The following is a 24,481-nucleotide window of genomic DNA, read 5'->3' on the forward strand; positions in this document are numbered from 1 at the left end:
CACAGGAAGAGTCACATTTTAGCAGCGTGTAGCTGATCGCCTACAAAACCGCATGTTCAGTGAACGTCTTAAGGACATGCCAGGCGGAAAACACCCCAAAAGGGAACAGACCCTATGTGCAGATGACAAAAGTGCACCCACCGATGGGACAGGCGTGGTTCACCGTGCCTGCAGTCACCAGCGGCTGGGACTCAGGGGACATCTGTCTCCTCCCACGCTCCTCTCCCCGGCCTCGGTCTCTCATGGAGGGTCGCAGGGAAATGACAGCCTTCTCCCAGCTCACTGCCACTCCCCGACGAGTGAACTCTCCGGGTTCCAGTAAAAATGTATGTTTAAACGAAGGGCCAGCCGGCCAGAAGCCAGTCTGTGTTCTCAGCTCACTCGGGGCCCACGCACTCGAAAAGGAAGGAGACACATGGAAGTGGGGGTTGCACGAGGTGCATGAGTGCACCAGGTCTGTCCGGAAAAAGTCCGGCCGTTGTCCACGTAATGAGAACAGTTTGCACGACATCAACGTCACCCAAGGGGAGTGGACTGGAATGCGCATGTGTGAACAATGACAACCTCACTGTACTAGTCAGTGGGGGACAGTAGATGCCATTGAGTGAGCGTGTGCACTGTGTGGCCGTCGCATTCAAACTGACTGAGCGAGTAGAGCGACGGATCTGCATCAGAGTTTGCGAGAAGCTTGACCATCCCTCCGCGGAAACTACTCAGATGACTCAGAAGGCCGCAGCTATGGGCAACTGGTGATTGGCAGCTTCATCACGACCATGTGCCTGCTCATGCATCACGTCCCGTGCAGAGTTTTTTGTGAAACTTCAAGTCACCCAGGTGACTCAGCCCCCCTACAGCCCAGATTTTGTGCCCTGTAATTTCTGGCTTTTCCCAAAACTACAATCACCTTTGAAAGGGAAGAGATTTCAGACCGTTGATGAGATTCAGGAAAATACAACAGGGCAGTTGAGGGCAATTCCAACAGAGGATTGTGAGGAGTGTTTCAAACAGCGGGAGAGACGCTGGAAGAACTAGGTAAGGTCCCAAGGTGCTGACCTTGAAGGGGACTGAGGCGTCCTTGTCCTGCGTACAGTGTTTCTTGTGTCTTGTATCTTCTTCAACACATCTCTGTTTTTCATATTGCATGAGTGGGCACTTTCTGGAAAGACCTTGTACACACATCTCTTCATGTATCTTTTCTGACTATGATACCACTATGGTTTTTAAAAATCATCATAACTGTTTTATCGCTTCCTGATTTTTTAAAGTATTTGAGCTCATGATGTAAACAAAATGGCAACTGTTCTAAAACTGAAATTACAGTGTACTGTAAGGTGAAATACTGTTTTCATTTACCATGATGAAGGAGTTGAAACACATTCTTCCTAAACACGCAGAGTTTATTTCCTTGAGCAACTCGGGAGGCTACACCTGCCTTCCCAATTACAGAAAACACGCTGTAACCGCATCCTAACAAAGCCCCCCGTGATTGGTGTGGGGCTTGTCCGTGTGCGCTGTGATCGTCGGGGCCGAGGGAAGGCACCGAGGGCCCGGGTGCATTGGAAGGAACCTGGTGACCTCAGTGTCCCTGCAGCACAGTCACTCGGGAAGAGAAATGCCACAGCGCAACTAGTGCACAGCAGGATGCGGTGCCTGAGCCTCAGCCCGGGTCTGGCAGGGGCCTCTCAGCGCTTAGCAGGCCCTCAGCAGGAGGGAGGGAGGGAGGGAGGGAGGGTTTTCACCCCTTAATGTGTTTTCATTCCTTGCAATTCACTTTCTCAAAAGAAAAAAAATCTACTCAAACGGAATGGCCGTTGTGTGCCCCCTGGCTCTTTGTGTCCCTAACGACGTTTTCAGCTTCAGCTTCAGAATCCGGACAGGTAATGGGGAAACATAATTAAAGCAAATGGTAAGGTGGGGGAGCCAACCCTTGGGTTCCGCTTCGCCGCTTAATTGAATCCCATTTTTATTGTGCAAATGAGCTGCTGCTGAAACCCTGGAACGCTTGACTGAAATGTGTTTGGTCATCAGACGGGATCGATACACGTGTGCTGCCAGAGACACAAGCAGGCGGGCACGCACTTCCCGGTCCCGCAGCAAAAAGCGTCCACGATGTGTCCTGAGAACGAGGTACGTTTTTCAGGCACTAATGTGTAAAGACAGCGGGGACACAGAGTTCAGGACAAAAGAAAGAAGAAGCCTCGGGACAGTGTGACCTTGATTCAGTTATTGCCGACACAGCTGCACGGGTTGCCAGCGCTTTTAGAACAGCCAGAGGGAGGCGGGACCTCCGGCCAGCTGTGGCGGGCCCTGGGCTGGGAGCCAGGTTGGTGCAGAAAGTCATGTGACCAGGGGCATGGCTTCCTCTTGCTCCTCCCCACAACCCAGTAGTGCTCACGTGTTTTATACCACAGGTTATTTCCAATCTGATAATATGTGAAAATAGAAGACCCGAGAATAATATTGCAATTTTGAAATCAGTCTGAAAATATGTACATTTTCAGAGCAAAAAAAAAAAATCCATTGGAACGACTCACCTTGTGGGACGAGATTTCTCTCCATCGCAGCCCACGAGTTTCATTTGATTTTATTGGCGATCTCCTTCAGAAGACACTTGAGATCGTTGAGCTGGGGAGGGGGAAAGAACTGGTCTTAAGATCAGTGTGGCGACTTGGAAGCGTAAATGGATCGCGCTCCAGCTGTCCCGTGAAACACAAATGTTCTCGTGCACCAGACAGCAAGTGCGGCGCGTGCCGGATGGGACAGAATGAGTGACAGGGCATGTTGGCCCGTCCCCTGCTTCCCTCTGGAATCACAGCACGAGCAGGGGACCATCCCCATCAATCGGCATTAGCTTTACTCAAATGCACGTTACTAGCGATTCCTATGTAGAAATAATAGATTTTCACAACACAGAGAAATACTATTTAGAAATGATGGTCCAGGTGACAAATACCAATACAAATTAGGAGATACAATACAATAAAGTTGTGCTTTGATAGAAGAATAATGCTAATGAAAATAATATATAATATTAATAAATCAAGTTTTTGCCAACTGTCTCCCCTCCCCACAAAACAGTATTCGTGGTAGAGAAATGCAGGTAAGAGGCCTAACAAAATTATTTTTGACACATGCGTGTTTCACAAGTGTATTTTGCAAGATGCACGAAGCACGTTCAGAATCACACGCCACGGCTGTACGTTTGATCCAAGCTGCAGATACAACACAGTTTCTCCATCTTGGTTTCTAACTGTCTGTGTCCCTCACTCAGGAAAAAGCTGTGCTTCCCTTGGGCTCCTTTTCAGCAATAACCTCTTCCCTTAACTTCCTTTTTTTAAAGAACAAAAGGAAGCCCCCGGGATGGGAGCCTGCCCCCAATAAGCAAGGCGCAGTGACTGCCCCCTGCAGACGGAAGGCGGGCTGTGCATGCCTTCGATTTCTGGGCGCGGGCAGTGCTGTGCACTAATTCCTGGGACGGCGGCCCCGATGCGCTGCTTAAAGTAGGAGTGAGATTCCAAGAGCTTGCTCACGAAACAAGCGATGGCCCCTACATTTTCTCCGGACGGAAGGTCTATTTTTGTTGCTCAGGAGAAAAGACGTAGAGGACAGAGTGGGGAACAAACAGGGGGAGGAGCAAGGAGCAGGACGAGAAGGGGGTAGTGAAACCCCATGGGTGACCCCCCCCGGGCTCTGTGCTGTGAACTTGGGGCCTTCCCTGGGACCCGCCCAATGTCCCCCCAGACCTACAGGACGATGGCGGAGGTGGGCTTCTCTCGGGAACCAGCAAAGGGGCTGAGCTCCCCAGCCAGGGGCATGCGAAAGAGACCGGACCTGCAGCCACTCTCGGGGGTCCCCGGAGACCCCGGCTTGCACACGTATGTACGGAGACAGCCTTCGGTATGATTCCATGATGCGTGGCCCCCTCAGCCCCCATCTGCCATGACCCCCACTGTGCAGGCCCACCGTCTCCACTGACAGTGTCCCCTCCTCAGACTATTACTGGTTGGGAGGTCGCCCTGGGCCCTAGGAGTCAGTGCCCCGGGCTCCCAACGGCCTCTGCACATGCCCAGCAGGCACCCAGGGCAGCACCGGAGCGCGGCTCCGGCAGTGTCAGCCCAGCCCTCAGTCTTACTTCCCGCCAGCTCCCCGCAGGGCCACCCCGGGGAGCCCAGGGGCGACACATCACACAGGAACAGGCAGAGCCTATTTTCTCTCCAAACACAACACCCGGACGAACACGTCCCCAGCTCCCGGGTCCCCCGACCGGACGACCTGGAAGGCCTGGGGACACCCAGAGGAACCCGCTCCCACGCCCAACCCTGCACAGTTCAGCCTGCACACGCTCCTCCCCCGAACCGCTGAGCAGGGGGGCCTCCCGAAATCCAGGGGCCACGCCTGCCATGACCGCACCGGGCCCGATGCCTGGCCCCAGTCATAAATTTGTGTATCATAACACATGAATGTTATGTGTTACGTGGTCCAGGCCCAGAAGCAGCAGACAGTACGAGCACGTGTTTCAATGTAAATGTATAACGTGGAAAGGTGACTGTATCACGTAAGGTTTTGCAAACCTTACATATTGCCTGGGTCTCGCAGAAATCGTCTTAGAACGTGGTGCCCTATTGCTCCTTTCCTACTATTTCTTAATAGTCTGCAAACTGTTTCTGATCTTTAAACATGTCTGGCGTTTTCCCTTCCCTCCCGCCGCTAGGATCACGAGCTACGTCCAGCGTGACCATGAGTGTGCGGCACTCGACCCCACGAACATAGGGGTCTTCCCGGGCCCGCAGCTGGGAATCAGCAAGAGGACAGCCGCAGGACGAAAGTGGCCGTGACAAGACTCACTGAGGCGGGGTTGCGTGTCCCCAAAGGGGCACCACCACACCCTCTCTCCTCATAGGCACATGCTGCTCCCCCCACCCCCCAGCTGGCCCCGGGCTGGCCGGGGACCGCTCTGTTCAGCAGACCCTGGTGGAAGGGACGTCGTGCAGGATCCAGGTCTGCTCGCCCTACACCTAATGCTCGGTGCGTTTTCGTCCGTCAGTATTCGTGTGTCTGCCACGCCCTGCAGTGTAATAGGTGCCAGCTCCCAGTGGCCCCAAAGCCGAGCACAGCGGCTCCCAGACCCCCAAACCATGCCCCGGGCCTCTCTGGGTGCTCCCGTGATGGCCAGCATCTTCCACCATCTGCAGCCACAAGACGGGGGGGCCATCCCCGGTTAGAGAGACAAGACTTTGGAGACCGTAGAAACGGGACTTCAGGGCTATGCCCACTGGGCTGATCACCCCGGAAACAGTTCCGCCCCGGCACCCAGGCCCTGCCCCGTGAACGGAGAAAGCTGGATACGGTCTAATTTTTAATAATGAACTTCTTTAATTTTAGACCGTAACCACGGGCTTCCAGTTGAAAGCTCTAAGATAACAGAGATGAAAATATTATTTTTTAAACTATAAACAAGACTGTACCTTTGTATCCAGCTGTCTAAACCGATGCCTCATTCTTCAAGGGGGCAGGAGGGGGAGAGGGAGAGAGAGAGAGAGAGAGAGGGGGAGAGAGAGAGAGAGAATTATTAAACTCCATTTTCCAGTCTTTAAAAAAACAAAACACAGATCATTTTCACGTCCAACTAACTCAACGTCTGCTGCATTTACCTGTCGTGCGTTCTTCCTAACCCCCCACGAACGAATCCCACTCTCACCCGGGTTAGAGGTACAGCATGCAGCAGCCACTGGCTGAGGGGGTGGTGGGAGGGGCCCCGCAAGGCCCGTCCCTCCCTCGCGACACCAGGGTCTCAGAGTCCAGAAGTGGAGGAAGCTTGGGGTGTCTGCTTCGTCACTCGGAGGGAAAGAGCACGAGCCCCCCGCTCCCCGGTGGTTGGGCCGAAGCTCACCAGCGGGTCCGCGGTGCCTCTCTCTACTCGTTCCCGTTGGAGTGAATTCTGAGGTGTCTGGAGCTCTCGCACCTGGGACCCTGCCCAGTATCGGTGTCACCCACAGGGTAAGAAGGGCACGCTCCCAGGGGCCCGGCATAAACGTCACGTGGGCCCACCTATGCACTTGGGGGGCCCATATAGTCCTACGTGATGTTCATGAACAGCTCCACGGACCCGTAAAGGGCGTTCCGGACAGTCTCAGGGACAGTCTGACACGTCAACCAAACGGCTTTTCCAGCTTCTGATTTCCCTTCCTCTCGTCACAGAGACACACACGGGTGGCCCCTGCCAGGGGAGGCCCACTGCCCGTCCCCTGAGGGACTCCAGGGGTCTGCCTCTGCAGCCGCGGCAGGGGGACCTGCACTGCGGTCACCTGGCCCCGAGGCCCTGCCCTGCAGGCTCCAAACACCGCTGCCTCCCCGGGGGCCTTGAAGTCGGTGCGGAACAGATCGCAGGCTGGTGGCTGCACCCTGCCCGAAGGGCGGGCCCACGTTTGCTGCCCGAGCTCCTGCTCCCCACCCTGACCCCTCCCCACAGAGCTCGCCCAGCCCCCCCCCCCCCCCCCCGGCCGAAACACAGCGGGGCGCCTCGCAGAGCAGAAACCAGGGCTGACATACTCCTCCGAGGCGTCGCTGGCCTTCGTGTTGACCTTGACCAGGTAGTTTTCCTTCATGACGCCCTCCCACGCCAGAGTCTCGTTGTCCTCGTTCGTGAAACCTTGGGAAACGAGACAAAGAAAGACACACAGGTTGTTCGCACGTCGTTTCGCACGCCCCTTACTCCTGAAGCCACGCCCACTGTGCACGTGGTGATTCCAGGGCCGGGAGAATCCGATCGGTCCAGCGCGGGCCGGTCTGACTGCTGCTGCTCACGGGTGACAGCAGCAGAAAGACCGGACACTAAGGGACGTGCCGGTACCACCAGCAGGGGGCGCTGCCGGCGTGAGACGGGAACGCGGTCTTTGTTCTACCCCGAGCGGCCCGGAGCCTGCCTCTGTGTTTTGCGACTCAGCACAACCACGTCACTACTGACTTTGATTCTCGTTTCACGGTGCTCCTCTCCTGTCGTGACCGCATAACCCTGCTGCCCTAACCATGCCGTCGAAGGGTTGCCCACCCCCGACCTGACGGAACAGCGACTTCGGCACAGGAGGCCTGCCATCGCCCCCCATCCCCCAGAGATGGAGCGTCTGGGCTTGGACCTCCAGGAAAATCCTGTCTCCCCTTTTCCTCCAGGGGTGCCCGGGATGTGCTGCACAGGGGGGCCTGGGGCGCGGTCCAGCAAGGGGCTCATTCAGCTCCCTGTGGCCCCTCACCTTTTGGGGGTCCAGCAGGCGAGAGAACGGAGCGACAGCTCACCTGGGTTTCGGACCTGGGACGGCCATCCTCACGTGTCCCTGCAGGTGTCCCCTCGGACCAAATGCATCTAGTTTTCACTTAAGGATTTGTCCTGGACACGGTAGAGTTCAGGGAGAGTTAGATCATCTTCCTGGATTTCCAAAGAATGGATTGGCCGTCAAAGACAGCCAAAAAGCAGGGGGCAGGTTCAAAGCCAATCCTATTATAGCAAGCACAGATTTATTTCTTTTCTTCATTTTTCCCATTTTTTTATATTTTTTCAGATGTATTTTTAAATGGTGGTCATTCACTTTAGAAAATAACTCCTAACCGAATGCCTTTCTGGTGTATTTTCCCGGGCAGCGCCGTTTCCGATGTCTCTTCCGGTCGTTGAAATGCACACACAGGCCCAGGCGGAGCGCGGCAGGGGCCAGGCCGTCCTGGGCACAGACGGCGGAGAGCAGGAACGGCAAACGGCCGGGGAAAACCGCCCCCCTTAGTCGAGGAAATGCTGGTGGAAGGGACGACGTAGCACTTCCACCAGCCAAACCGGAAAGCAGCAGGTTCTGCCGTAACAGCTACCTCCTGCGTCGGCAACGATGCAGGCGAACAGGCTTGCCGTGTGCTGGGAAACCTGTCACCCGTCACAGCCGCGGGGGACGGCGACCGCAGGGGGCCAGACAAAATCAGAAGACTGAAACGTACACATCCTCTTGGCCTACAGTCGTCTCTTCTGGAAACAGCTCGGAGGATGTGCTCAAAAATTAGCACGTAGAACTGTGTATCGTAGTACTACATGATAACAAAGGAGCTGAAAACTCTACACATTTAACCACAAGAGGTTGGTAAAATTAATTGTGGTACACTGAGACGCTGGAATATTCCAGTTAAAAACTGTCATGCAGATTGGTATTTGTGGACTTGGAAAATGGTTGCGATGTATTACTAGTTAAATGAACAAAGCCAATTATGATGTGCATGCACAGATCAATTATGCAACCACACGGGAATCAGAGAGTAAGTGCCAGCATGTGGGTATTTATCCGTGGGTGGTGGTTACGTTTGCCTGTGCTCTTCCTTATTTGTGCTTTCTTGTGTTTTTCCAATGTCCTATTGATAAATATGAATTACTTTCTCATCTTTTATAAAAACAGAATCACTGGGTAGCATCCTTTTTTTTGCTGCTTGAGGGTGTCACCAACAACAGAAGTCTGGATCCTATCTTTTCTGAAAGTGATTTGAAAACCCTTGCATCTCTCTCCAGAGAAGAGCAATTTCCAGCTCAAATTCCCCATCACCAGAGGCAAAGGCGAAGTGAAGTCAGGGCGTGGGTCACCGGGGGGAGGCTGTGGCGACCGCGGTGCTGCAGCTTCTGCAACCAGAGTCTCCCAGGAGGACCCTGCGCGGTGCTCGACTAGTGTGTGGTGAGCCCCGGCCCCGGGCTCCCCGCTCCTGCCCTCCTGCCGTCACCGCCGCTGGGGGAGCGGGGAAGGATCCCATCCTTCGGTGGTCTCCCACTCTGCTCCCGATTCCTTCCTGAGAGTGAGGGCCCGTGCGGAGGGCGGATGTCCAGGGCTCACGAGAGTCTGTCTCTCCACCTGTAAGACCGCAGCAGGAGGGAGACACACGCAGGCTCACAGGCTCACAGGCCCGGTGGGTCACTTCCTGCGACTTCCTGTCGGCTTCCTCCAGCTGAGGCTTCCACCCATTGCTGGCCAAATGGTGGGGGTTGTTTCCATCTTTCTGTTCCCATTGCGCTTAGCCATGAAGCCTTGAGGAAACGCGATGCAGGTTGTCCTGCCTTTCCCGCCGCAGTGGACCCCAGAGGGCTGGCTTGTCGTCACGTGCACACACGGAGTATCCAGGCTCCGGTGACCCCGGACTGGGCACGCGCCTCCCTGGAGAGTGGGTCTTCCCCGCCCACAGCCCCCAGTTGCCCACCCCCACCCAAGTCCCACCGTGGAGAGACGGTCACCACTTCCCTCGGCTGCTCATCTTCCTCCCAGATAAGCTGCTTGTTGGGCTTCGTCTTCCATCTGCACGGAGTCCGGTCTTCCTCCCTGCACCTTTTCACTGTGTTTGTGTTTTCTCTGGAACGACTCAGGACAAAAAAATAATACAGAACTTGTTGTCAGAGTCTCTGGTTGGCAATTCATGTCCTTAAATTTGCTTTGCGTTCACCTCCAAATCTGAAGGCCTCGGTGGCCCCCTGCACCTTCCCCCACGTCTCGTAGACACTTGTCCTCCGTGATGTGGCTTTGGGACAGCAGCCAGAGCCACGTCTGGGGCCCGTCCTCACGTGCCTCTGGCCTTCGGGCAGCGTCCTGCAGTACAGACTCCAGACCCGCACCTCCCATCCCCGCCCCTGACGTACAGACTGTCCGTTCCCTCGGCCTGAAATGACTCCCCTCTACAGTGTGACGATGGGCAGAAAGACGGTCACAGCGGTTCTCACAACTCATCCAAACTGTCACCACACCTCTCTTCATCAGGAAAGGCAGTGACATAGCTGTGAGGTCTAATGATGTCCCAAAGGGGACACTTATGTCTTGAAGTGACACTGTTGGAACAGGCGACAAGGAGTCTTGAACCCGTGACATGAAGTTGGGCGTCGCCGGCACGTTTGCATCCTGAAAGCCCGACTCCGGGGCATCGAGGTCCCAGGACAGCACGCAAGTGGGTGGTGGCCAGTAAGGAAGGTCACGTTCGTGAGCGTCTTGCCTCTGTTTCTAGGCAGTTAAGGAACTCCACACACACAAAATATAATGATGTATCTTAGCACGTTAAAATTTTCTTAATTGTTTAGGTTAGTAAAATCCATCTTTTGCTTCCCGAATCATCTCAATGTGTGGGCTCCACTGACGTGACGGGAATGACCCTCCCGGTGTGAAACGTGAACCCCCGCAGGGCGGCCGGGGGCCGTCTCACCGGCTACGACAGAGAGAAGCCCAGAGGGAGACGCCCACCCGCCCCCAGCGGCCCCGGGGCCACCCAGCACCTGGGAGCAGTGGGCGCGAGGCCCGAGCAAAGCAGAAGATCCCCACCTCGCCCTGCAAAACCCACATGGAGACGGGCACAGCCCGCCCGTAAACCCCCAGTGAGCTGTGCTGGGTTCTGCCCGGGTCACCCTCTTCCCAAACCGCCCTGCACACCCGCAGGGGCCGGCGGAGGCAGCGCCACTGAGCGTGGTTGGTCCGGACGTGAGTGTCTCACAGGAGACGGACAGCCATGTGAACAACCATGTGACGTCACCTAAAACGTCACATGGTGTGCATGAGTGTGCTGTTGTTACGTTACCGAACTACAGGCTTACGAGTTTGTAGTAAAAGATTGTTATGCAGTAAAAATGAGGTGTTATGTGTGCCAGACCCTGTACTTTTCCCCCTGTAACAGAGACTTTTTTTTTACCATTACTTCTCCAGTGGGGGGGGAATTTCCAGACCTTCCCCCAAACTCCAAAGGGACTGCTCCTTGCCAAGGCACGAGAAGGGGTGTCAGCATCTGCAGGGTGTCACCTTGATCTGGGAGCGTCGTGGTTCACTTCCAGTTGAGGGAGACAAGTCCATTCAGCAGAGGGGCGCACTACTGTGATGTGCGCTTTGGGACTTGTGTCACCGTTCCTTGCGCTCTCGTGTCCTCCATTTACATTTTCCCTTCCCCTGGGATTTAGGACGACACCTTGCGACATGGTGGGCTGGGGACAGGAGGCAGGGGGACTGAGTGGAGCTCGCACCTGTCAGTGGGACACGGCCCAGGGCCTTTCATCAGTCCCCCGGCAGCCCTCGGCTCCAGGGACGCCTCTCCTCTCTCACCTGACGGCCCTGACTTCCTCCTCTTCCTCACCACGCCTCGCTCGGCGGCCCCTCCCAGCCTGTGCCCCTTTCTCTGCCTGGCTAACTTCCAGCTCATCCTCTGGGTCTCCACTTAAATAGCCCCTTCTTCCAGGAAGTCTCCCCTGATTCACTCTAGCCTGGGGCTTAGGCGTCCACAGTGTGGCTCTCCTGGTGCCCTACACGTTCCGTGAAACGAGTGCTTCCCACACTTCTCAGTTAAAGCTCTTTGGTTTTTGGTGATGAGACTAAGTGAATAATCCACACACATGGAGGCACCCTTTTCTGTCCCAGGTTGCTAAAGGTCACGTTCTGGAAGCATGCTGGCGCATCTCCCTCGCACCCGCACCCATCACAGACACGGCTCAGGGAGCAAGGGCTCGGCAAAGGCGCTTTTCCAGCGGGGAGAACATAGCGGATCTTCCGATTACTCGTGAGGTGCATCCGCTGTGGGAGACTGGCAAAGCGGACTCCGCTCAGAACGGAGAAACACGACGAAGTTATTTCTTAAAGGTCTGCCTTCGCTTCCCTAAGCTCGGGGAGGCTCCGACAGGCCCAGCCAACGGGGTCGGCTGCGTCCGCAGGGTCAGCCTACGTGTGGGAGATTCTATTTGCAATCGTCCAAGGCGTCACAGGTCATTCTGGGCTGCTCAGAACGGACTGGGTAGCGAAGCGCTTTCATTTCCAGCGTGTCAAGTCCAGTGACTGTGGCAGGTGAGCGAGCGGGAAAGAAGCCCCGAGCGGGCGGCCCCCCAACACAGCCCCCACAAGCTGGGAGCGGCGGGTGGAGTGGGCAGAGATGAGCTCGCTTTCCCTGGACCGGCCAGTGCCGGGTGAGGAGGCCCTCCCGGGGACCCACGCATCCAGCCATCTGGGCAGGCCCGTGATGTCCCCTGACCAATAGAATGCAACAGAAATGATGTCATGAGACGAGGCAGCCTCGGCTTGATGGGGGAACCCAGACCCCATGTAGGGAGCGTGAGCTGGGGCACGGGGAGGCTCCCCACACACATGCGAGTGCACGTGGCCATCAGGCCCAGCCAGCCCACGGCCCACCTGCCCAGTGACGGACGCAGCGGGCGGCCAAGACCAGCCCTCTCAGCAGGCGAGCCCTGACCGGGGGGAACCCGCAGGACCATGAGCAGAGAGGCTCTGGCTGTTTCAGGCCGCCGGGCTTCGGGGTGGTTTGCCAGACAATCACCTACGACCCATCTGCTCGGAGACCCAACGCGGCCCTTCTCTGCTTCCCCCACTGGGGGCGCGAATGCAGACCCTGCGGGCACCGGGGCCAGGGCCAGCCCGAACCACTGGCTGACATCCTCCGGCAGCACGCCGGCCCCGTTCTGACTTCAGTGGCCCCAGAGGGTGACCAGCAGCCCCTGGCGGTGATCGGGGTCCTGGGATGCCGGACTTACAGTTTCACAATCGGGACAGTCCCTGGCGACCTGGGACGAGTTGGTCCCCTACCTGGTGTCGGGGGTGCAGAACTGTTAAGACGGGGAAGCTCTGAGCGAACGGGCCCCCGTGGGTCACCTTAGTCCCTCTCACTTCTGCCCTTACGCGCCCCTTCCTGGATTAAAACAATGTCTATTAAAATACATTGTGACTGAATGAGTATAAAGACAAAATATATTCCAACATGTTTTCTGTGGACTAGAAGTTCATTAGTTTCTCCTGATTTTTAAGAGAACGTGGAAGATTTTCGTGGGCCCTGAGCACATGGTTCCTGGTGCTGTGCCCAATGGGGCAGTGGCCCTGCCACTGGCCCCCTCCCCTACCCCACAGCCCCACGCCCCCCCGAGATGCATCGCCTGGCCCAAGTAGGAGGTCAGAGGGCCGGGAGAATGGGCCGGCCCCATCTCTTCCTTTGTCTCCTGACCTCCAATGCACAAAAAGAGCCCTCTCCTCCTCCTGCGTCAACATGGCTGACACGTGTCTGCAGACCGGGGAGACGGACGGCTTTGAGGCTCTGGGGCCAGGTATGGAGAGGACCCAGCCCCATGTGGCCAGGAGAGCTAGACGAGTGCTCCCTGCAGCCCAAGGAGTCGGTGGCCAGGGTGCAACCAGGAATCGAGGGTGAGAGACCCTGGCCCCCGGAGCAGGCCAAAGGAGAAGGGCCTGGGGGGAGACCCGCCCGCAGCCCCGAGGGGGTGACCACACGAGACAGAGGACAGACTGGACTGCCGACATGATGACCGCTGCCTTCCAGAAGGAGGTGGGTCCCCCACAGGGAGCATGGGCTGAACGGGCCCCTGGAAACCAGAGGCTCGGGGGAGCAGCCTCCAGAGAAAGCGCTGCCCACAGGGGTCTGCAGTGACAGGCCGGCCGGGCAACGGCTGAAGGGCCCACCATCACCCACGCATCACCCCGTGCCAGGCCAGAGGGCACGGAGCCAGCCTCGGGCAAGGCCCCCGTCTCTCCGAAGGACTGTCTGCCCCTCACCCTCCCCCCCCCCCCCAGGCAGAGGGTCAGCAGCAGCAGCGCTGGGTGGGGGAGAGGGAGTCACAAAGACGGGGACAAGCCAACGGCCCCCGTTCCTGACACCTCCCCCAGCTGAGAGAAGGCGAGCCGTGGGGGGGGAACCCCCCCCCCGACTGGCAACACATGGGCGGGTGAACACACTGGGCTGTACCTCCTAATGTCTAAGGTGACCCTGGTTTACCGAGTCAAGTCATTGCCGGCTTTCTAATTCCATCGGGGCGGCCGGAAAAGGCGAGCGCCCTGCCGGGGTGAAGGCCAAGGCCTCCCGGAGAATAAACTTCAGAGCGGCCAAGGGCGGCCGAGGCAAAGCCACGTGTGACAACATCCCGTAAGTCACGCTCAATCAACATCCTATTCACATCATTGCGTCCGTGGGTCCGTGCGTCCGTCCCGCAGTTACCCCACCAAACAGGGCCGCCCCCGCGGACGGACCCAGGTCTCCCTCTCCTCCTCCTCCTGAGGACCGTATTTTGCTGTGTACACTGCGCACCCACATTTTCGGCCCAAACTTTCAGGGGCAAAAAAAAATCTCTTGTTTTAATTGTTTAACTGCAATTAGTAATTTATTTACATCTAGAAATGAAGCCGATGATCATATCCCAGGATATTGTTTTGCATAAGGATATTCATTCACTGCTTTCTAGAGCTACGCTTTTAACGCATAAGTATAAATAACAGAATTAAAAACACTTATATCGATATGGAATCAGTAGTACCCACGTGTAACGCGCACCCTTACTTTTCCCTTAAAAGTTTGGGCAAAAACGTGCGCATTACACATGGCAAAATACGGTGATTAATTCCGCGGCTGGCCCGGTGCCCAAGCTTTACGGACAGACAGACAGGCGTGGGCAGTCGGCAGCTGAGCGAGCCCGCGCCCCGGAATTCGCCCCCGCCCCCACCCCCGCGCACGCGCACGCACTCACAGCAGGCCGAGGGCTCGCCGGGCCCCTCCTGGCAGCAGGCGCGGAAGCAGCTCTTCGCCGCCATGTAGAAGTAGGCGAAGACCACGAAGGGGAAGGGGATGTTGAGGCGGCTGCAGTACTCCTGCACCAGGAAGTACCTCTGGAACTTCCAGACCTGGTCGTTGTTCTCCTGCACGGTGCCCACGGTGTAGCTGCGGGCGCAAGCGGGAGACAGGGTCAGGCCCGGGCTCCCCGCGCCCGCCCGCCCGTCGTTGCACCGCCAGCGCCGCGCTGGGGGTTTTAAGCTCCGACCCTGACGATGGTTCAGGTCCGGACGGGACCACCAGCGGGGCCAGAACCGCTCAGCACGGGGCTGGGCACTCCGTTTCAAGAGGGGTTGGAATGGTTTCTGGTTTGTGGTTTTTGTTTTGCATTTTTCTTTTCAATCACAAAAAAAAACTATGTCAAAACTCTAAACTTTTTTTATCTCGAGACTTTTCAAGGAGTCTGTTTTTTCTTAGTCTATTAGGAAGTCAGATACCAAGAGGCCCAAGGGACTGACTCTCTGGGGAATAACATGCCCTCCTGTTTGCCAAGGGCCTTAAAAAGGTTCATCCCTCCCACCCAGTGACTTTTCTTCTGGAAACTTCCCCCAAGACTAAGAAGGTACTGACAACACACAGTGTGTGAGCAGGCACACACACAGGGCCGTTTGCCACCGCACAACAGAAGGGTCGACCCCAAAGTGCTGACCCCAAAGGGTCAGCACTAACCACATGCTTCACACGTTACGCTTAATATAATTATGTTAGGCAGCCATGAAAAATTATCTTCATAGCTATTTTTTTTATTTTGGGAAAACACATACGAGGTCTGCCCAGAAGGTATCCAACCATGTACTATGAAAAACAGAGACATGTATTGAAGAAGATACAAGATACAAGAAACATTGTACACAGGACAATGACACCTCAGTCCCTTTCAAAGTAGGCACCTTGGGACCTCACTCAGTTCTCCCAATCGCCATCAGCTGCCCTGTTGTATTTTTCTGAATCTCATGGATGGTCTGAAATCTCTTCCCTCTCAAAGGTGATTTGAGTTTTGGGAAAAGCCAGAAGTCAAAGGGCACCACATCTGGGCTGTAGCAGGGCTGAGTTACCTGGGTGATTTGATGTTTTGTCAAAACACTCTGCATGAGATGTGATGCATGAGCGGGGGCACTGTTGTGATGAGGCTGCCAATCACCAGTTGCCCATCGCCGCAGCCTTCTGAACCATCTGAATAGTTTCTGCAGAGGATTGTTCAGGCTTAATGCAAAATCTGATGCAGATTCATCGCTCTACTTGCCCAGTCATTTTGAATGTGACGGCCACACAGTGCACACGCTCACTCAATGGTATTTACCGCCCCCACTGACTAGTACGGTGATGTCATCATTGTTCACACATGTGCATTCCCGTCCACTCTCCTTGGCTGCCGGGTTACATTGATGTCGATGTCACGCAAACTGTTCTCCTTATGTTAACAATGGACTTTTTCCAGGCCGACCTATCTGACAATTAGGCTCAAACTCGTACTGACAATGTAACCTCACTACGTAAATCACATCTGACCAAAGTGAAGGCCCTCACTGGACCTTAGACAAAAAAATCATCCATCCCTGGTCCAGAATGGATCCAGGCCAAGGCCGTAAAAAAGGTTTCACATTGGTGCGATTCACCACTTTGAAGCCGTCTGCCTCGCACCACTGTGTCCTTGGCTCCTCAGGAAGACCCAGCTGCCTGCAAAGAGCTTCCCTCTGCTCCCCAGGGTGGGGGGCAGGGGGCGGGGTGGGTCCAGAGAGCCACGTTCCTCTCCTGGGTGAACGTACATACCCTCTTCCATGTCCCAGGGGGGGTGAGGGTGAGCTGGCCGATGACTGGACATTAATACCCAAAAGCCGCTTTGCATAAATAGCACATTTCCAGATGGGTGGTGTGAGGTTTGTTTACACACGGAGGTCCACCTTCCCACACTGCAGCAGCTTCCAGAAGGTTCTTCATCTCTCAAGTCAGTTCCCGACTGAGCCAAAGCGACAGGAGGGTTCTGGCTGAAATTGAGCGCTGCTGAAGCAATGTTTATGCTCTTTAGACACTGCTTTCACTTTCCGTCAAGGAGTCGCTTCCTCACCATCTGGCCCACGCGCCCTCCTCAGCAAGCCCGACACCCGGAGCAGCTCGGAGGCCACCTCTCCACCTGGGCTGCCGCCCACCCCAACCAACCCCCATGCCCCTCGGTCTCCCTGCCAACCAAGAACCGTCCAAGTCTCTTCCCCGAGAGAGGTCCTGCTCTGGTCCCTGCTCTGCGTCTCCTGTGACAGCTGGTGTCCTCAGCTCCCCTGCTGGCTGGCGGGAGATTGGCGGCAATAACAGCTCAGTCACCTAGGGCCACGTGAGCACCCTCCTGGGAGCAGGAGGGGAGGGGGAAGCGGGGGCCCCCCGCAGAGAGACAAGCTTCCAGAAATTCGCTGACCTTGAAAATGTTACCAAGAGATAACAAATGTTTAGGATTCAGCTAGCTGCGCTTAAATGAGATGCAGCAGGATGTGGAAAGGATGAACAGGGGGTGACTGAACAGTGAGAACATTTATATAATTCATCATTTTCATAACCCGGCATAGATCAAAAGGAAAAATAGTATTTCAATAGTTGCTGGAGAGCCTTCTGGCAACGTCCAACATCCATTTCTGATTAGGGGGAAAAAGAAGAAGAAAAGAGCTTAATAAATAAGAAATAGGAGGAAACTCCCATGACATGACTAAAAAAAAAGAGAATAAAAAGAATTCAGTAAGGAGACTTATTCCAAAATAAATGAGCAAAACTTTAATAGCCTTCCTACACATCAAAAAAGTGGTTATTGAAAAATGTTTATATTAGAAAAAATATCTCATTCACAACAAAAATGGCTAGAAAATATGTAACAAAAATCCGCCAGGTTCATATGAACGAAACCATAAAACTTCACTGAGAAACTGCACATGAGCGAACAAATGGGGAGTCACACCATTTTTTCTGGATGGTGAGATTTTCTTAAAGCGCCAGCTTCCCCTAAATGTTCCTACAAAGTTAACATCATCATCATAAAATTCACAAATGTTTTTTTCTGAAAAAGGAAGGGAAAGGATTTCAGAAGATGAGGCCGAGGCACCTCCTATGATTAAACACACGAGACGAGCCAGGAAAGTTTGAATAAGAAGAATGAGGAGGCTTGTACAGCAGATGTTAAAACGCTATGTTTTTAGGCAGCAATTAAAGCCATTTGGTAGTAAAAACCAAAATAGAAAGCTTGATCAACAGACCAGAATGAAAAGTCTGCAGAAAATTCACAAAGGAAAAGTAGGTGCCGGAGCCACGGCAGAATTGAGAATAAACTGAGATACGAGACACTCGGGGGCTAGGATTCAATCAGGTGAACCCCTCCTGGAGTCCTCAGATTCCAGGCGCTTGCCGCCTGCTGCTACTCCCTGCCCACCCGCAGGCTGTCCCCAGCCAGCCCTGCCCGTGACCCTGCGGCGCTGACTTCTCTGCACCCTCCCAGTGTCCCTGCGGGCAGGTCAGTGTGTTCCCCGCATCCTGGGCCCCCTCCCGTTCTGCAGCATCAAAAAAAAAGCAGGTTCAAAGCCACCAGGAAGCAACAAGCAGAGGTCTCGCCGCACTGATTTCTCGAAGCGCTGACTCCATTTCATTTACTGCCGTCAGAGCGACACAGCCAAGGGGGTGCCACAGGCCTGTATCACAACCCGAGAAATCTACCTCCAGGAAAATGTGCAAACCCACCACACGACATAAAAGGCTCTCTGTATCCCAGTACCCGAGCCCTGCCCACCATCCTCGCTGTGCATCCTCCCCAGACCACCTTAATCTCCCACGTCTCCACCAGCACTTCCCCAACACCCCCACCCCTGCCAGGCTCCGGACGCCGTGGGAAAGACTGAAACCCTTTCACAAGTCTCAGCAGAGCAGTGACCGGTCAGGAACGTCCCCGAGGCTGCAGCGTGAGGACCTCTCTGCACCCGGAAAAGCCCGGTGACCGCTCGCTGCCCAGCCCCTCTGACGGGCGACATCCCCAGAGGCACGTGCCCCGCCCCCGGCCCCATCCAAGGGTTTCTCTTCCTTCCACCTCGAAGTTTCACAGATACTTTTCAAGTTGCATTCTGTTGCCAAAGCGCCTGCCTGCCTGTGCCGGGATTCACGTACTCCAAATGACTACCTGCCCTGATGGCACAGCACAAAACAAAGGTGTGCCCGCTGAAACCACCACCTGGGACTCTGAAATGCTCCTGAGGAGGGCGAGGGGACACGAAAACCACGATTTTCCAAATGTGGCAAGAAGAACTGCCCACGGCAAGGAACATATCTCAGACCACCGCTCATGCTCTCCCTCAGCCTCGGGAGACACGAGCCCCAAAGGGGAGGCACTCACCTGACTCTTCCTATTTGGATTCAAACTGAAAACCTTAAAGCAGCAAGTACACCAAGGCCGAGCCCTTTGAGCCCTAGACTCCTAGGACCCCTGCGTTCCGTGGAAAACAAGAACGTTGGAGGCAAGGTCAGACTGACCTCACCGCACTCGGGGACGTTACGAAACGGGTGTTAAACACCCAGAGTCTGGATGCACCGGAGGGTGGTCCGGTCTCCGGTGTCAAGTTAACTTCCGGCACAGCTCAAAGGGACGCGTTGTATTTTTAATATAGATCCTTTGAGGCCCCGCCCATTTCAGATCACCTCTCCCCCCCCCCCCCAAAGCTTTCGGGGAAGCTCCCCCAGGGTGCCCTCCGGGGCTCTGCTCCAGGTCCCTCCAGCCCCGCCCCCACGCCCCACCCCCCGCAGGGACGGGCGCGCGCTGGCCCAGCACGCACCCGAACATGGCGACCAGCAGGTTCACCAGCAGGATGTTGGTGGACAACATGTAGATGCACACCAGCGGGATGGTGATCCACTCGGGGAAGCGCGGCAGGTTGTGCTCGTCCAGCTCCACGCACAGCGGCTTGGACTCGTTCCCCGTGAACGTGCAGTGCGCAAAGTCGTAGGTGGTACCTGAAGGGGGGGGGGGGAGCAACCGAGAGCCTGCCTGAGGACCCCTGCAGGGGCAGTGCCGGGCCACCCCGGGGGGACACACAACGGCGACTGCTTGGTGTGTCGGACACTGTTCTAAGGCGCTTTATCCACCCAGGGTGAAGCCTTAAGAGTCACACGTTCACCCATCCAATGAGTGTTTATTGAGCAGCTAGTGGGAGCCGGGGACTCCGCGAGGACAGGAGGTACAAGGAAGGGCGAGGCGGACGCAGTCCTGGCCCTGGGGGAGCTGCCCGCCTGTTTGGATGGGCAGAGAGGCAACCCCCCAAGTCCAAAGGCTCAGCCACGTGAGAAGCGAGAGGAAGGACGCGCACGCGGGCTCTGCGGGCGGAGCGGAGGCAGCTCCCCGGAACAGCGCCCCCTGGGGGCAGGTCTCCCCTCTGCCCACTGGACACCTAGAGCAGCCATCAGTCCGCCGTACGCGGAGGAATGACGCAGGACAGATTCATCAGAGCATCACGCCGGCTGTGGCACAGGGGACAAGGACCCCGAGGGAATGGGGTTGGGTGGGGCGGGGCAGGGCGGAGGGACGGGTGCCACTGAGATCCAAGCAGGCAGGTGATGAGGGCGGCTCGGTGGCGGCGGTGGGGAAGGTAAACGTGACTGGATCTCAAAGACAGCGGAAAATCAACACTAGCTGGTGAATGGGACACAGGGGATGAAGTCCCAAGGGGCGTCTAGGACAGGACACTGATGTGCACAACCGTGTGAACGGCGGCAACAGACCCTAGAACGGGGGCCTTGGAGGAAGTCCGAATCTGGAGCGGAGGAGGGAGAGCTTTGGTTGGGACACGCTGAGACACGCAGGGACGGCAGTGGCCCAAGCGCCTGGCCCTCTGAGAGTCACCCTGGGCTGGGGGCCTTGTCTGCGTGCGAGTAGGGGACGCTGAGGGGTGCCCCACCCTGCCGGGAGGGTGGGGCTGTGCTGATTTTGCAGTAATGGAGAGACACGGAGAAGGTGAGTGACTTCCCAGGGCGCCCCGCTGAGCCACTTGCCCTTTAGGTGACTGTGAGCGGCCGCCCCTAGGGGGAACTGAACCACATGCGGGGCTCTCCCGAGGACCAATCGCGCTCACTGAGAAGGCGAGCACAGTGGGCGGATGGGGGCAATGACAACAGGGTGCCTGTGCGTGACTGAGTGGAAAGACAGCTGCTTCTCGGGTCTGGAAAGAGGCTCAGCAGGAGAAGGCAGGAGACAGCCTGAGGGCTCCGGGGTGAGGGAGAGACCAGCAGGGTTCTGGGGAACCCGGCCGCCGGGGCAAAGGAAGCTCCAGGGTGATTCTTCCACGGCAGAAGGGGATGCGACAAGCCCAGGCGACTGTGGGCATCACAGAGAGGCCTTAGCTCACCGTGGCTCACGCCAGCCTGCACGTGCCGCACCCTCCCCTGACGTGACCTGGGAGTGGCGGGCCACGCCATCAGTGCCACCAGGAGCCTGCGTCCAAACGACAGCTGGCAGCGGGAGGATGTTGGAGGTTTAACTTCCAGGTTCCAATGCAAACTTCTCAGTATTGCTCGTCTTTAAGTAAGTGGGCGCCCAGTTATATCAGAGAGCACAACTCTCAACACCCATTTCTGAACTCACAAGGGTTGTTGCTCTCAACAGCCACACTGCAGCTGAATATATGAGAACTGCTATTTTTTTTAAAGTTTAAAAACAACAGGCAGAAATGGTGGGCACACGCTGGCAAGGCGGACACAAAATTCTGTTCAGGAGCAAATAGAGCTTTCCAGGGTTAGTGGTTCCCTCCCTGGGGGCGGCCCAACTCAGGCCACGTGCTTCCGAGACAGCCCCGAGGCTGGATCTGGAAGCCACAGCCTCTGCCCAGCTGTCCCCCCGCCCAGGCCGCGCCGGGCTCACCGTCCACGTCGCTGGGCACCTGGCCGAACATGGCCAGGTAGGGCTCGTAGATGACCGAGCGGAATATCCACCTCCAGCGATGCTCGTTATGCCGCAGGATGCCCTGCCTGGCCACGCCGAAGGCCATCATCCACACGGCGAAGAGGAACAGGAAGAAGAACACGTCGATCAGCTGTCAAGGGGAGACGCCGGCACTGAGTCGGGGTGGTGCCAGGGCGCGGGCCCACTCCGCTGACCGCGGAGAGAGCAGAGACTCCGCGGCCCTCGGACGCTAAGCCGCCCAGCGTTCACTCTCTCGTCTAAAAACACGGCCATCCTCACCTTTGGATCTGGGGACTCTACTTTCCAGAATTAAAGCCGACTGATGCGTGTCAGTTGGGTCACCAGACCAGCTCCGCGATAGGAGCTTTCTGGACAAAGGACCAGCCTGAGAGCAAAGGAGGGACCTCCACACCCTTTGAACCCCCAAATTACTCCCTTCGTTGTGTTTTGGAGAAAAATCAAAGCCATCCTTATTAAACAAGAATTGCACGCTTTCATTTTTTTTTTTTGAGATTTTTCTGCACCCATAACATGACTTCACGGTGATGTGAGGCCTCAGATATGCTTTGAATAAAAACCACAGCCTCAGAGCGCCCCAGCGCTGGAAAGGAAGCTCCGGAGGAGAGCCCGTCCAAACGCCCATCTGACTTACAGGCAGAGGCAGGAGAGATCCGGGGCATCTGGAAAACAAGCTGGGCAGAGCCACGTCGCCCGTGGGGGGTTCTCTCGCAGCTGCGCGGTGGGAGGGGCCAAGGGTGCTCCCCCTCCGCCTACACTGCACGGCTGTGAGAGTGCTGCCCCAGCCCGCACTGGGCTCTCGCTCCCCGCCCGTCCCCAAACACCGTGACCTCCCAGGACCCACTCTCCCCATCTGTGAAATGGGCGCAGGAGTCCCCGTCCTGCCACTGCTCTCCGTGCACTGTCAGGACTCACAGGAAGGCACTTGGTGCCGTGTCAAACCTGAGTCAGTACTTCAGGAGCAATGCACTGGGTTATGCTGTTTGCTCCCCGCGGTCACTTCAAGTTCAGTTTCAGCCTGGGAGGGGTCCCACCTGCCAGCGCACAGGGCGAGCCAACCTCACTGACGGGAACTGCAGCGGTCACCCTTGCAGAGGACCCTCCTATCGACCCCGAGAGAACTCCGGGTGTGGCAGGGAAGTCGACCCCGAGGCTCTTCCCCGTGCTCACCATCCTCTGCAGCATTATGATCTTGGGCCCCAGGTTCCTGCTGACAGTGAAGATGTGGACCAGCCTCAGCGTGAATATAATGTAATCCAGGCAGAAAATGACTCGTCCCGAATACAGCGAGGTTTTGTTAGAGGGGTGGAGCCTGTGGAAAGAAGGGGCGCAGCACTTGTGAGACGCTGACAGGACATTTCAAAGTTTTATTTTCTTTAAATGACCAAAGGTGAAGAAACAGCCGAGAGTCAGGTGTCTGAGCGTGAGCGGAAGCAGGCCTTGCACGCCACCCACCCTCCGTCGCTGAAGGCCAAAGGCCACCGTCTTCTGCGCTCGGGGGGAGCGGGAGGGGGGCAGCACAGGCCAGAGTGTCACAGAAAACAGTTTGCAGAGGTTCTGGCCACTTCCACCCTCCATCCTCCAAGACTGTTGTCGGACCCCATGACATCATCGCCACCTTCCTGGCTCCTGGGGCTTCGCTGACTCGCCCCACCCCCCGCCCCAGCCCAGGCCCCCCCCAATGGAACTTACCTCATTCCCACCAGAGCAGGTCATGAGCCAACCACCTGCTGAGGTGTGAATTGGAAACCACCTGTACTTTCTTAACTGGGATGCTCTAGAAATCACCTCCAACCAACTGGGATTCCGATGCTGGGCCCTTAACCCGAGCAGGAAAGGAGGTTACTGGAGGAGGAAATTGAATTTTTACGCCCTTGAAATTGCGGGGGGAGCGCCCACTGGGGGGGGGGGGTGCGCACGCGGAGCGGCAGGCTTCTCTGCAGAGGGACGTCTGTGCGCTGCTCACAAGGAACCCTGAGCTCTGCCTGGGAGCTACAGGCGGGAACCCCAAAACTGGAGTTATCTTCCGGAGGGCGGGCCCCTTGTAGGACAGGCTCCCTTCCTTGGGTGCATGTTCTAGCAACCCGTCTCTATCAGTGGGCCAGCTGGCGTTGTTGTGAGAGGCTGTGTTTGGTTTCAGTGAATTTTTTTTTGAAGACTTTTTCTGTGTGTTTGCCCCCTTCACGATGGGTGATTTACAAGTGCCCCTGCCCACACCGCGCTGAGCGTTCAGCAGTTTTTGACCAAAAATGGCGTGACCCCCATGCCCCCCCCTCCCTATCCACCCTATCTCGCCCCGAGAGACTTGTTTGTTTCCATGGATGAAAAATGTCCTCAGAAGGAAACGTTCCGCCAATGTGGAAGAGGTGAAACAAAAAATGCCAGAAGCCACCAAAACCGACAAGTTCAAAAACTGTTCGGAGCAGTGGAAAAAACATCTCGACGGGTGCATTGCGTCGGATGGAGAGAACTCTGAAGGTGACTGACGTGTAAACATGGAAGAATGAACACATGATTTCCATAGACACACTCCAGGCGTTGGGGGCCCCCTCGTAGGTGGGGAAGGCAGGCCCGGAGGGGCGCGGGCACAGGCAGCGTGAGCCGCCGGACCCCAGTTCCCCCCACCCTGAGGCCTGCGCAATGCTTGTTGCCCTTGACCGTCACTCTAGACTGGCTTTTCTCATGAGATCGCTTTTAGACTGGAAATGTGCTTGTCACGAGGGAGCAGGCTCCGTGACCAGCCCTCAAACTGAAGCTGAGGGCCCTTCTGAGGCTTGTATGGCCCGGAATGAAAACACCGTGCGGTCTTGAACTTCCTCTTCGTTCTCTGCTCTCCCCAGTTCCCAACCACCTCTCCCCAAGGTCTGCGAGCACGGGTGAGAAGCCGTGAAGGGCAGCTCTGCCGTCCCAGATCACCGGGGCGGGGGGGGGGGGGGGGGGGGAGGGAGGGAGGGAGGGACA

General features: G+C 56.3%; 1 protein-coding gene across 1 annotated transcript in view; it reads right to left on the reverse strand.

The window, feature by feature from the left end:
- Positions 1-2,555: 2,555 nt before the first annotated feature.
- TRPM8 (transient receptor potential cation channel subfamily M member 8) overlaps positions 2,556-24,481 on the reverse strand; it is a 54,240-nt gene continuing 32,314 nt past the window's right edge. The window contains exons 18-24 of the mRNA XM_028510382.2: positions 22,691-22,832; positions 21,461-21,632; positions 19,383-19,560; positions 14,507-14,697; positions 6,550-6,649; positions 5,466-5,499; positions 2,556-2,625 (exon numbers count right to left, since the gene is read on the reverse strand). Of these exons, the coding sequence (XP_028366183.1) occupies positions 2,575-2,625; positions 5,466-5,499; positions 6,550-6,649; positions 14,507-14,697; positions 19,383-19,560; positions 21,461-21,632; positions 22,691-22,832 (868 nt within the window). The 3' untranslated portion in view covers positions 2,556-2,574. The remainder of the gene's footprint in view (positions 2,626-5,465; positions 5,500-6,549; positions 6,650-14,506; positions 14,698-19,382; positions 19,561-21,460; positions 21,633-22,690; positions 22,833-24,481) is intronic.

This window comes from Phyllostomus discolor, chromosome 4 (genome assembly GCF_004126475.2).
Source record: "Phyllostomus discolor isolate MPI-MPIP mPhyDis1 chromosome 4, mPhyDis1.pri.v3, whole genome shotgun sequence".
Lineage (NCBI taxonomy): Eukaryota > Metazoa > Chordata > Mammalia > Chiroptera > Phyllostomidae > Phyllostomus > Phyllostomus discolor.